This window comes from Primulina eburnea, chromosome 6 (genome assembly GCF_022965805.1).
Source record: "Primulina eburnea isolate SZY01 chromosome 6, ASM2296580v1, whole genome shotgun sequence".
NCBI lineage: Eukaryota > Viridiplantae > Streptophyta > Magnoliopsida > Lamiales > Gesneriaceae > Primulina > Primulina eburnea.
In genome coordinates this window covers 27,574,381-27,585,977 of record NC_133106.1, presented here as the reverse complement: position 1 = coordinate 27,585,977, position 11,597 = coordinate 27,574,381, and the positions used below count along the sequence as shown (strand labels likewise).

General features: G+C 33.2%; 1 protein-coding gene across 2 annotated transcripts; it reads left to right on the top strand.

The window, feature by feature from the left end:
- Positions 1 to 1,175: 1,175 nt before the first annotated feature.
- Positions 1,176 to 8,387, top strand: LOC140834036 (ABC transporter G family member 3-like). 2 transcript variants are annotated; one of them, XM_073198623.1, is made up of 12 exons: positions 1,176 to 1,334; positions 1,880 to 2,498; positions 2,587 to 2,666; positions 3,320 to 3,600; positions 4,294 to 4,465; positions 4,766 to 4,879; positions 5,111 to 5,239; positions 5,900 to 6,091; positions 6,593 to 6,679; positions 7,093 to 7,365; positions 7,528 to 7,635; positions 7,984 to 8,387. In XM_073198623.1, the coding sequence occupies exons 2-12, from the start codon at positions 2,024 to 2,026 to the stop codon at positions 8,239 to 8,241; spliced, it is 2,169 nt and encodes a 722-aa protein (XP_073054724.1). In that variant the 5' UTR covers positions 1,176 to 1,334; positions 1,880 to 2,023; the 3' UTR covers positions 8,242 to 8,387. The 2 variants fall into 2 exon arrangements, with proteins under 2 accessions (XP_073054724.1, XP_073054725.1); XM_073198624.1 differs by lacking the exon at positions 7,984 to 8,387 and having other exon boundaries at positions 7,532 to 7,635.
- The last annotated feature ends 3,210 nt before the right edge of the window (positions 8,388 to 11,597 follow it).

The following is an 11,597-nucleotide window of genomic DNA, read 5'->3' as shown; positions in this document are numbered from 1 at the left end:
AAAACAAGTAAGTGTGCCAACAGGCAACAGATGGTATAAAAATATCACTATTCAATGCACTACTGTCATGCGTTCTACTTTCCTTGTAGAAGAATGTTTAGCTCCTTCAATGGCTCCATAATCTGCGATCGGTTCCAGGATGCATTCGAGTCAAGGGATCGCTATATCAATTTAGCAACTACTTTAAAAGACAGTTTTTTTTGTCTTGGAATTTCATGATGGAGGAGCCAAAACGAGAACAAGTTCAGTGTAACAGCAGAGGCTACATAGTTTTTTGTTTCTATCGAAGTAAGTCGACATATTTTGTGTTTTAGTCACGTAACTTGTTAACATTTATCTTCATCCAATAATTCGATTTTTTTGTCGTTTTGGTTTTTTTTTAACCGAAAGTCATTTACCTATCAAATATTGCTTATTTGTCCTGTATGCTATCTGACAAAAATAAAACACATGTTATGCATATTAAAATCTATACAATAAAAAATAAAGAAAAAGTCATCCAATTTCTCGAAATGGGGGTGAAACATCTAGTCTTTTTTTACATTTTTGTTCACATAAATTTTAATGTGCGTAATATATGTTTTATTATCATTACGTGAGTGACGTAGAAAAGAATCCGTGCCAAATAAGAAGTATTTGACGAGTTTATATTCACTTTGAGTCTAAATTTTTTCGTTAAATTCTAAATCATTTGATGAAATTCAAAATTAAGACTAAAATCCAAAATAAGTCAATATACAATACTAAAATTACAATTTTATCCATTTATATTTTAAACATTTTTAATGAAAACTGATCGTTAAAATCCAACAAACACAAAAATAACTGCTGTTTATAACAAATTGAAGTTGGTGCACTTGTATTATCCTAAATTTTGTATAATTACAAAATCTATTATTTATTAAAAATAAACTTCTTTTACGGACTAAATTTGGTAATTTTTTTTATAATTTCTAAAAGATCCTCTAACCATACAATTATATAAACAATATTTTTCTAACATTGGATTTATTTTATGTCCTACAATTTCATTTTTAAAAAACTAATGTATTTCATTTCTAAAAAAATAATATATTTAATACTCTAAATTTTCTAGTATGATGCACCAGTAATAATTAACGGTGATTAATTAGTGTGTAATAGTTGGTTGTCCTTTTCCATTTCTTGTCTTTTTTCCCTTTTCCCCTCGCTAACTAAACCTCTCATAGAGTCACAGTCTCACTCCTCTGCAAAAAACCCCAGAGCCAGATCCAGCTTTTGTTATTTTCTTGTTTTTTCCTATCATTTCTTCATTTTTGCCAGTTCTTCTCTCCGACTTTACTATCTTTCTCAAGGTTTATTTATGATAAAAAGATTTGAACTTTTCTTGCTTAGCTAATGCTCTTTGTTAAATTTTTTGGTTGTCGATTGTATTGAAAGCTTAATTCGTGGGTTTATCTTATTTTGACTGAATGAATTACACACAATCAAGATTTGGTTTCTTGGTAACTGTGTATAGAATGTGGAAAAGCTGAAATTGCTAAAAATTACTGAGGCTTCGAGTGGTTTCAGTACTAGGATCACTTACATGGAAAAGAAAAAATGTGGAGCTTTATTGGTTGCATTGTATGTAAGACATGTTTGGAGAGAAGTTTCTTATAACTTTGGATTTCTGGGTTTTTGTGTATTAAAGTTTCTTGAAATGCTTAGGGACAAATGATTGGACATTTTGGCAAGCAAAGTAACATGAATATTGCAATTATAAAATGTCACATTGTGGTTTGTGGTTGATACATTAGATGTTATATTCTGAAACTGGGATTTTCTTAATGCCATATGCTGCTTAGAAGACAAATATTGCTTTCTATGAATTTTCTTATTCTGGTAGTTCTTGCTGCAGATTCAACTGGCCGGCCTTGGTTCCAGGTCATATGATAGGTTGGAGACATTTTATTGAGATAGAATTGGAACTTGAGAGGGTACTGAGTGCATTTTACTTTCACTTGACTTGGGTGGTAAAAACCCAAGAATTTGAATTTCCAAGATGGAAGAAATACAGTCTCAATCAGATCATTATAGGTCTTCATCTTCTTCCGCTAGTAGTCCCCCAAGTAGGGTGCCGTCAAGCAATTTTTTCTATTTAAGAAAACCGGGTACAGTCAGGCAGCCTATTTCGTTCGAGGATTCTCCTGACTGGGACGATACGGATTTGGAAGTTAAGGTTGAGCAAGGAGGAGCTGACTCCATAAATGCTGCCACGACTCCGGGATCCCCGCCTCTCTCAAAGCTCAATAGTGGCTCATTGCCTTCTCCGCCATTGCCTGAAGGTGCAGTTATAACAAGAAAGATTGCAGGGGCCTCAATTGTGTGGAAGGATTTGACAATCACTGTAAAGGGTAAGAGAAAGTACTCAGACAAGGTGGTTAAGAGTTCCAATGGCTATGCATTGCCAGGCACAATGACAGTGATTATGGGTCCTGCCAAGTCAGGGAAATCAACGCTTCTTAGAGCTCTTGCAGGTTTTTCTTTTATTTTGTGCCATTTTGATGCATGTGTTGATTTATTTTGTCTCTAATGCAATATTTTATTTTTCTTCCTGTGCTTTAGGGAGGTTGTCTGACACGGCCAGAACTTATGGCGAGGTGTTTGTAAATGGTGTAAAATCAAGATTGCCATATGGAGCTTATGTAAGTTCATTTTTGGTTCCACTTTTCCTTAAACTTCACAAATGATGCTCGTTCTTTGTATATCAGCAGTATTAATTGTGAATTTGGTTTGAAAAGTGACTTCAAATGTTTCTTCAAAAGATCTTAAGATTTCTAAATATTGTTACAAAATTATGATTGGTCGTCCATGAAGCATCATCCTCTGCATATAGTTCTCAGACAATTTCACCCGTATAAGTGGATTACTAGAATTAGAAACTAAATGGAAACTTCTTGACTACTTGTACCGGATAAGAATTGACACGATTAATTTAGTTAGACATGGAAAGATGATTTAATAGTTCACGGGATAGGTTTTATCATATCCAATGTCATGATACATTATGTCACTGTAATTCTTCGATTCTTGAATTTGACATGGTACACAAACACACTAGTGGTATAAACACATGCTTTTGTATCTAATTCAAGCTAGAATGAATTGGTGCCAAAAGTTATTTGCCATTTGAATTTGAGTTTTATGGGCAACAATTACTTGGTCAAAAATAATCATGATAACGAAGCAGATGGTGTTTAGCTTGAGCAATAGCTTCTATGCCGCTGGATACAACCTAATCTGTTTATTTGTTTTGTCTAAAACTCCAGATATTTGAGCATATGCTTCCATTATGCAGGGTTTTGTCGAAAGGGAAACCTTACTCATTGGATCTTTGACCGTACGTGAGTACCTTTACTACTCGGCATTACTACAGCTTTCAGGGTTCCAAAAGAGTGGAGTGGTGGATGATACGATCCTTGCCATGTCATTGGGGGATTATGCAGACAAGCTTATAGGCGGCCACTGTTACACAAAAGGTCTTTGTAGTGGGGAGAGAAGACGGATCAGCATTGCCAGGGAGCTCTTGATGAGACCACATATCTTATTTATTGATGAGCCTCTTTATCATCTTGACAGGTTTCTTTTTAAGAACTTCAGAATGTTTTTATGTTCCATGAATTTGCTGCATAAGCATATGATCTTGTGCTAAAATGCATAGTCCGGTGCGAAGTAGAAAGCCTGTTGTTAAGTATCACGCTTTTCTGATATTATTTACCTGGTGATGCCTGTATTTATCGTATTATGAATTAGAACATTGTCCACGATCATCTTCTTCTTTTAGTTTTTCTCAATGAAGTTTCAAGTGGATGAGCTACACCGCCTTTTCATGATAACTTGGATGTGTGGAGAAGATTTGTTTTGTTCTTCAAGAGGTTCAAATTTTGTTCTAGTATATTGTGAGAAAGATGCCAAAACCATGGTTTTTAAAACTGATTTTAGACGTGGCTGACTGTCAAACATTCTGGAGATATATTTTAATATTAATATTTGTTGGTGTGATCCATTTGATTGACGCCTTAGGTATCCTTCCGATTTTGGTTTCATGTTAGGAAATAGTCTTTAAAGTGGGTTATTAGTTAACCGGATCGGAATTAATTCCCTTTCTTCCCTTTCGGAAGTTAAACAAGCTATTCGTAGTGGTCAGCAGTGTAATAACTTATCGGTTCAAATCCCTCAGTTGTTCCCCACACTAGATTTCATTAATTTCTTTCATCTCAAAATTTTTCCACTTTGCTTTTCAAATTGTGAAAAATTTGTTATCATATGCAGTGTATCTGCACTCTTGATGATGGTGAACCTGAAGAAGCTTGCAAGCACAGGGTGCACTATAGTTTTCACCATCAACCAGAGCAGCACAGAAGTATTTGGCCTTTTCGATCGCATTTGTCTCCTTTCAAATGGAAACACATTGTTCTTTGGGGAAACATTGGCGTGTTTGCAGGTGATGTATTTGAGAATTGTGATTCGCCTTAACATGAATCTAAGCAAAAGATTTCTGTAGTGCACCTATGAGATCAGTATTTGATAGCCATTTTCGTTAAAAAAAATTCTCATGTACCTGCATAGAAAATTGTGCTCAAAGGGATTCATTTATTGTGCATCACTTTTAGAGATCTTAGTGAAGTTGAGATCTCTTTAATTATTTTTTTAATCTCTTCAATTTAGCTTTACTGAAGTTCTCAAGTTTTTTCGTCTCCTTTTACCATTTTAAAACTAACTCGTTTTTACTTTATTTTTGCAGCATTTCTCAAATGCTGGTTTTCCTTGTCCGATCATGCAAAGCCCTTCTGATCATTTTCTGAGAGCAATTAACACAGATTTCGATAGAATTATTGCAATGTGCAGAAACTGGCAGGTGCATTCCCAAAACTGAACAACTTTAACTTATAGCTCGATAAACTCTCATGAAACTGTATAATATTGGTAGTCAAAAGATTACATAATGTCCAACTTCTTTAACTTTCTGCATTCCGCATTATATTAACATCCAGTGTATTCTAATGCTTACATGTTTACTAAATTTATCCTAAAATCATATAACCATTGTTTCTGATTGTTTATTAATACTCAATTGTATTATTTGCAGGATGACCATGGGGAACTTTCGTCAGTTAATATGGACACTGCCATTGCAATACGCACTCTTGAATCAACGTACAAATCATCCACTGATGCTGCTGCTGTTGAAACTATGATTTCAAAGCTTACCGAGAAGGTCTAGTCATTGTTAATACTTAAATTTCTCTTTTGACAGTTGGTGTTGTGCTTTATGCCTTATTTCTGTACTTTTTTCCACTTGTGTTGCTGTCACTTCACTGAAACTAATATGTGTTCATAATCTTGTTGATATTTCCCTCTCTGACATCTACAGAAAATCTGAATGGAGGGACCTCTGTAACTTTTAGCAGCAACACTGCTATCGATTTTCTGTTTTATGTCCGCCCTTCTATAGAATTTGTGTAATTTAAATTTCTACCTCACATATAGTTGAATTAATGCGAACAAATATAAAAGTATGACCAGATCCTACGTCCTGAAGATCAAATACTGTTTCTATTTTTTAGCAGTTAGGTTCCACTTTATACTATAACGTTCCTTGTGTTACATACTAATGTAACAAAATTCCTTAAAGTTTGGAGGTTGACAGTGTGTAATTAAAATATCTGAAAATTTCACCATGGCATCACATACATCGAGTATGTTTTTCCTGTGATTTAGATGACTTATATTTATTATATTCCTCGACACTGGGAAGGTTTCATTTTTATGATATAACACCATTTAGTTTAATGGTCCCTTAGGAGCAAAATGATATTAACATCAACATTTGATTCTTTCAAAATTTTTCTTGATTACTGTTGCAATAACAATACAGGAAGGCTCAACTCTCAAAAGCAAAGGCAGGGCTGGTGTTGTCACAAAAATTGCAGTTTTGACTTGGCGATCTCTATTGATTATGTTGAGGGAATGGAAATATTATTGGCTTCGGCTGATTCTTTGCATGTTCCTGGCACTATGTATTGGTACTTTATTTTCTGGGCTGGGACATTCTTTATCATCAATTGCGGTGAGTTTCTTTCGTTTTTTTAGTGTTGTATAATGAGATAAACCACAGTCTCAGTGTTTAAACTTTCTAAACTAGAATACTTAAGAACCTTCTATTTCAAAATTCGGAACAGGATCCGCAATAGTTTCCACTTGACCAATTCTCTAAGCCTTCTCTCTGCTTGCAGTAACAGTGTTAGTTTAAAGTTTTTATCAAATGCCTCGGATTAGCCAAGGAGATTATGAACAAATGGTTCAAGAGGGACAATTCGCTGAAACCACTTGTCCTTGACGCCCAAGACTCAAAAGCAGTCCTTAATAAATTCAGATATTACCAAATTTCTCTTCACAAAAAAAGATATAGTAAATAGATTGAAACACATGCTAAATTAATTTCTTACGATAATTCAACTTTTTGTTAATTATTTTGCTCTCGTCTTTATAGGTCAATTTTACCTCCCTTTCTTATACCTAATATTTTTCCCATTTAAACCCTTTTTTCTCTGCTTCTCTTATACTGCAGACAAGAGTTGGTGCAGTATTTGCATTTGTCTCTTTTGCTTCACTTCTAAGCATAGCTGGTGTTCCTGCACAGATAAAAGAAATTGAGGTAATGTGATTGTGCATTTTGCTCCTGTGAACTTTTGTTTGCAGGTAATTTTACAATGTTCATTGTCGGAGACGACTGTGTTTTACTACTGGTGTCCACGGAAACAGGGCCAAATCATGGCTGAATTTGATGAGAGTGGTGTTTCCTGTGATAGGAAGTTGTATACCTGAAATATTTTACAATATTTTTGAGGACTGTATGCAGTACTTCGTTTTACTTTAAATAATATGATCAAGGTTATGGTGCGCCCCTATACAACGAAGGAGCTAATATTTGTTTTAAAAAAGAGTTCACGTGGCAAATTATCATCGATGGTCAATCCAGTGATATAATTTTTTTGTTATAAACTTCTGACGCCCTCGCTTCTCCATGTAATTTTATAACAGCTCAGTCAAACACTTTTTCATTTGCAGATATATGCATGTGAAGAAGCAAATCAGCATTCGGGCACATTATGCTTTTTAGTTGGGCAACTTCTCTCCAGTATCCCATTTTTGTTTCTCATATCCATCTCGTCAAGTCTTATCTTCTATTTCCTAGTCGGACTGCGAGACGAGTTCAGCTTGTTGATGTACTTCATTTTGAATTTCTTCACGTGCCTTCTAGTAAATGAAGGACTTGTGCTTCTTGTTGCTTTCATCTGTCAAAATGTATTCTCGAGTATTCTAATACTGGTACCGATGCATGTAAGTTCCATCCCCTACTCGGTGAACTGACAATGTCTTAAATCTTGAATAAGATGGTTTTTCACATTTATCAGTGGCTTGTTTATTGCCCTTCTCAAAATCTTTTGCTCCTTAAATGTGTACTTTTGATCAATTCGAACAATAAAAGTTCTTTTCTTTCAGGTAGTACTGATGTTGTCTGCCGGGTATTTTAGATTTCGTGGTGCTTTACCAAAACCGATTTGGCTGTATCCAGTATCTTACGTTTCTTTCCACACTTACTCCATCCAGGCAAGTTCATTTCATCTCATAATGGTTGATTGCATCTACCTTTTCTGAAGTTTGCTCACAATTAGCTTAAAATGTAATTTATCTAAAATGATTTTTTAAAATAATTTACAAGCGGAAATAGATTTATATTTTTATGGCATAGTTAAAAATAGTTTTCTTCACTTTTAAACATATTGATTTGTGCCTTTTTATACGTTTTGGACATTTGCAAATGCCCATACAAATACCAATTTTCATCTATACACATTTGTAAGTTGAATATAAAGAACTGTAACCTTCACGTTCTAACCAACACTTCTATACTACAAGAACTGACTCCATCTCTGCTTATGATGACTTTTGCTTCAGGGGATGTTGGAAAATGAGTATCTTGGGACTTCGTATGCTGTTGGGCAGGTAAGGACTCTATCAGGCTACCAGGCTCTTCGGAACATATACGATATATCTGCTAACAGCAACGCCAAGTGGGGAAATCTGTTAGTACTGTTTCTAATGGCCGTTGGTTATCGTGTTGTTCTCTTTGTCTTGCTGAAACTTTTTTTTGTAAAGAAACTGTCTCTACGGTGTTTGTTCCGGTGTGATCAAAGGAGAAACAATCCAAGATAAGTGACAACATCACAGTGTGTTTCTGTATGATTTCGAGTTATGCAAAGCGTATAAAATTGAGGTTATGATAAGTTATTTCCGGAGTTGAATATGCATCTTTGCGATGAGTTATCTGGAGATTTATGTATATGGACTATGTTCATGCATTTGTATGTGTTGTTTCAAATCTGTGTATATATATTGATCCGATTACGGTCCTCTCGCAAACGATTATAAACTGAAATCAGAATCGTATTTCAAAAACCAAAAAGAAACTGTTTACCCATTTTGGTTCCAAGGCCGGAATGATAAATAAATGAGAATCCCTATGTATTCCTAATAATCCTCTTGTTTGGTTGGTGTGGTAGGATAAGTGAATGATTAATAATTAGAGTGATTAAAAAATGAGATATATAGATTAATAGTATGTGGGATAAATAATATGGTGTTTGGTATGATTTTTAAAATGATAGATTAATTTTGTAAATTTTATTGCAATGACCAAAATGTCTCAAATACTAATTAAATATATATTCTTAAAATAATTGGATAGCTAATTAAATATTTGTAATTATAATTTACATTTATTAAAATTAATTTAAATATATTTATTAGAAATAAATATGTGAATATGCAATTACTTTAATAATTAAAATAGTAATAATATTTTGAATGTTAATGTTAAATAAAGTTTAGTAATAATTATAATATTATTGTTTTTTTAAAATAATTATAAATATTTTTAAAATAATTTGATAGATAATTAAATATTTATAATTATAATTTACATTTATTAAAATTAATTTATGGTGTGAGTAGGGTTTTGAAATAAGAGAAGGAGAAAAAGGTAATTTGTGGTGTGATGATAATTTATCCCACCTAATTTATTAGATTAATAATCAAACAATTAATCATAAAATTAGATTTTAAACCAAGTCAAAATGATTATTAATATGTCTTAAAAGTTGAACCAAACATTAGATAAAAGTGTGATTATTTATTTATCATTGGTTAATCACACCAACCAAACACACTCATAATATAAGGATAAGTTAAGGATAAATAAGATGTATGATATTATATTTAATGTATGGTATGATTTTAATAAGAGTGATTAAATTTATATATTAGATTGTAATGACAAAATTAACCTTATCATAATAAATTTTATAATTTCAAAGTTGTTGCTTGAGTTCATATTTTTTATATGTTCATGCGTCGATAGTGCTTGCATGATTTATTTATTTTTACCTAATTTTATATATTATATAATATGATAATTGAGCTCTTGATTTTGTGAGTCAAGTCAAATATCAATTTTTAAGGTTAATCGAGTGATACTAATAATTTTATAGAGATTTATAAAAATTATTTATATAATTATCTCGAATTCATTTATATAATTATCATATTATATAATATATAAAAATAAATAAAATATTTATTTGATTTTAATTTATACCTACTAGCATAGATTTATAAAAATCATTTATAAATTGAGGGTAATTAAGTCATTTGTAGTGTATTTTATCATTAGACTAAAATTATCACACCTAATAGAAGAGATAATTTATCCTTCTAAAAAATTATTTATCTAGGGCCCATGATATTATCATGAGCTTTTTAAAAATGTACCAAACATGGGATAAAGAGGATTATTTATCAATCCCTCCCTTCTAGTTTATAGAAAATGGAAAAGTACATTAATTTGGAAGAAACACAGACAACTCGGGTCGAGAAGCTCAAGTGAGCCTCCCCGAGTACCAAGGGAGGCTAGGCTGGAAAATATTTTGGCTCGGGAATCCAAATGCTCAGCTAAGACAGTTCGCTACGTATACTCCACTGAAAATGAATTAGTCTCAGTCCCTTGAAATTTGGTAGCAAATGCATCTTATTCAGAGGCCTCGTGGAAGTGACAAAGGACCTCAAAGACTTCTTTTTGATAGGTACTTATGAGTGCATTTGACCCAAGAAATTGAGTTAGTTATTCCTCTATGACCAACTTCATATAAGTAACTTCTGGCCTTCAACAAAAGATGAAATTTCATGTGGGAAGAGTATTCGGAGAAGTTGAGGGTGATCAGAAAGTAGCTCGAAAGTTCTACAATGAAGAAGTCCAAGTAGAACAGAAAGCAATTAAAACGGAGCACTTGGTCATCCCACGCAGAGAAAGCACGACCACTTGAATTTGATCGGTGAGGTATCTCAAGATACCAATGAGAAAGATTGCAGAAATATTGTCATATCTCCTATGTACGGCATGGTCAAGATCGATGAAATCCTGGCCGACCCACTTTGTTTTAAGGGCAAACTTTCAATAACTCCCTACATCCCTTCTCAACTTTATCTTTACTCCCTATCCCTTCAATTCTTTGTTTTAGCTCCCTAATATTTTAAAATTTCCAATAATACACTTATACCATTGTTTTATTAATTGATTTTTCTTTTAAATTAATGGCCCATCATGTTTCCGTAAAATAAATTAAATCTTATACCTTTTTGACCAGAGTGCCACCGGGTTTTAACTACCGTATTTTATGAACTGTTCCTCACAGTCCAACCACACGATCGCAACCGATGGTTACCGACACAGATTCTTTCAGTAGCACTTGGCACAACTCTAATTTGTTTCCTACCTTAGAGTGTACAGTAAAAGATAAAATTTTGAAAATAATACATGAGAGGGGCTAAGAGCAAAGATCTCTTTATTCAAACACAAATATTTATTAATACATAATAACCTCCTGTAGAGGAAGAGAAACTGTTAGTAGCTGAACTCACTACACACATAAACTTGAAAGGAAAATATTACAAATGATTTGAAGAAAAATGAAGAGGTTGATCGATGCCTTCATCTTCCTTCTGCCTCTTTATTTATAGAAGGCTTCTTCAGATTTGAAACTCGGACTTCAAATCTTGATAAGCCTTTACAGCTTGCATATGGACCATGTAGTGGTTGAGTGGTCCCTTCTTGTCCTATCTTTTTCTAGATTATTAATCTAGAAATTAACTTCTCATATTCTTTTATTTCTCCGAGATACCAGTATAGATGAGTCTGGAAGATATCAGCTATAATCTCATTTCCTTTTTCTTTGTACATTTGAATTATCGATCTAAGAGCTGCAACCTCACTTCTCTTATACTTGATTCTTCTTTTCAAGACTTTTAGATATACACGGTACATCTTCAAGTTTTGATTTTGGTGTGTTTAACTGGTTCCATTTACTCTTATTTATAGTGTAAAGTTTGGGTCCAGTTTTCTTGTTTTCTTTATTGGATTCCTTTTAAATAAAGTATCCAATTTTCTTTCGTCTTTTACCACTCCTTATTAGTGGTTCTTGTGTCCTTTTTCCACCGATTATTGGTGGTCCTGTCCT

Coding starts and splice junctions, on each gene's coding strand:
- LOC140834036 (XM_073198623.1), top strand. CDS start 2,024: ATGGAAGAAATACAGTCTCAATCAGATCATTATAGGTCTTCATCTTCT. Junction 4,880..5,110: donor CAATGTGCAGAAACTGGCAG/GTGCATTCCCAA, acceptor TATTATTTGCAG/GATGACCATGGGGAACTTTC. Junction 7,636..7,983: donor TCCACACTTACTCCATCCAG/GCAAGTTCATTT, acceptor CTTTTGCTTCAG/GGGATGTTGGAAAATGAGTA.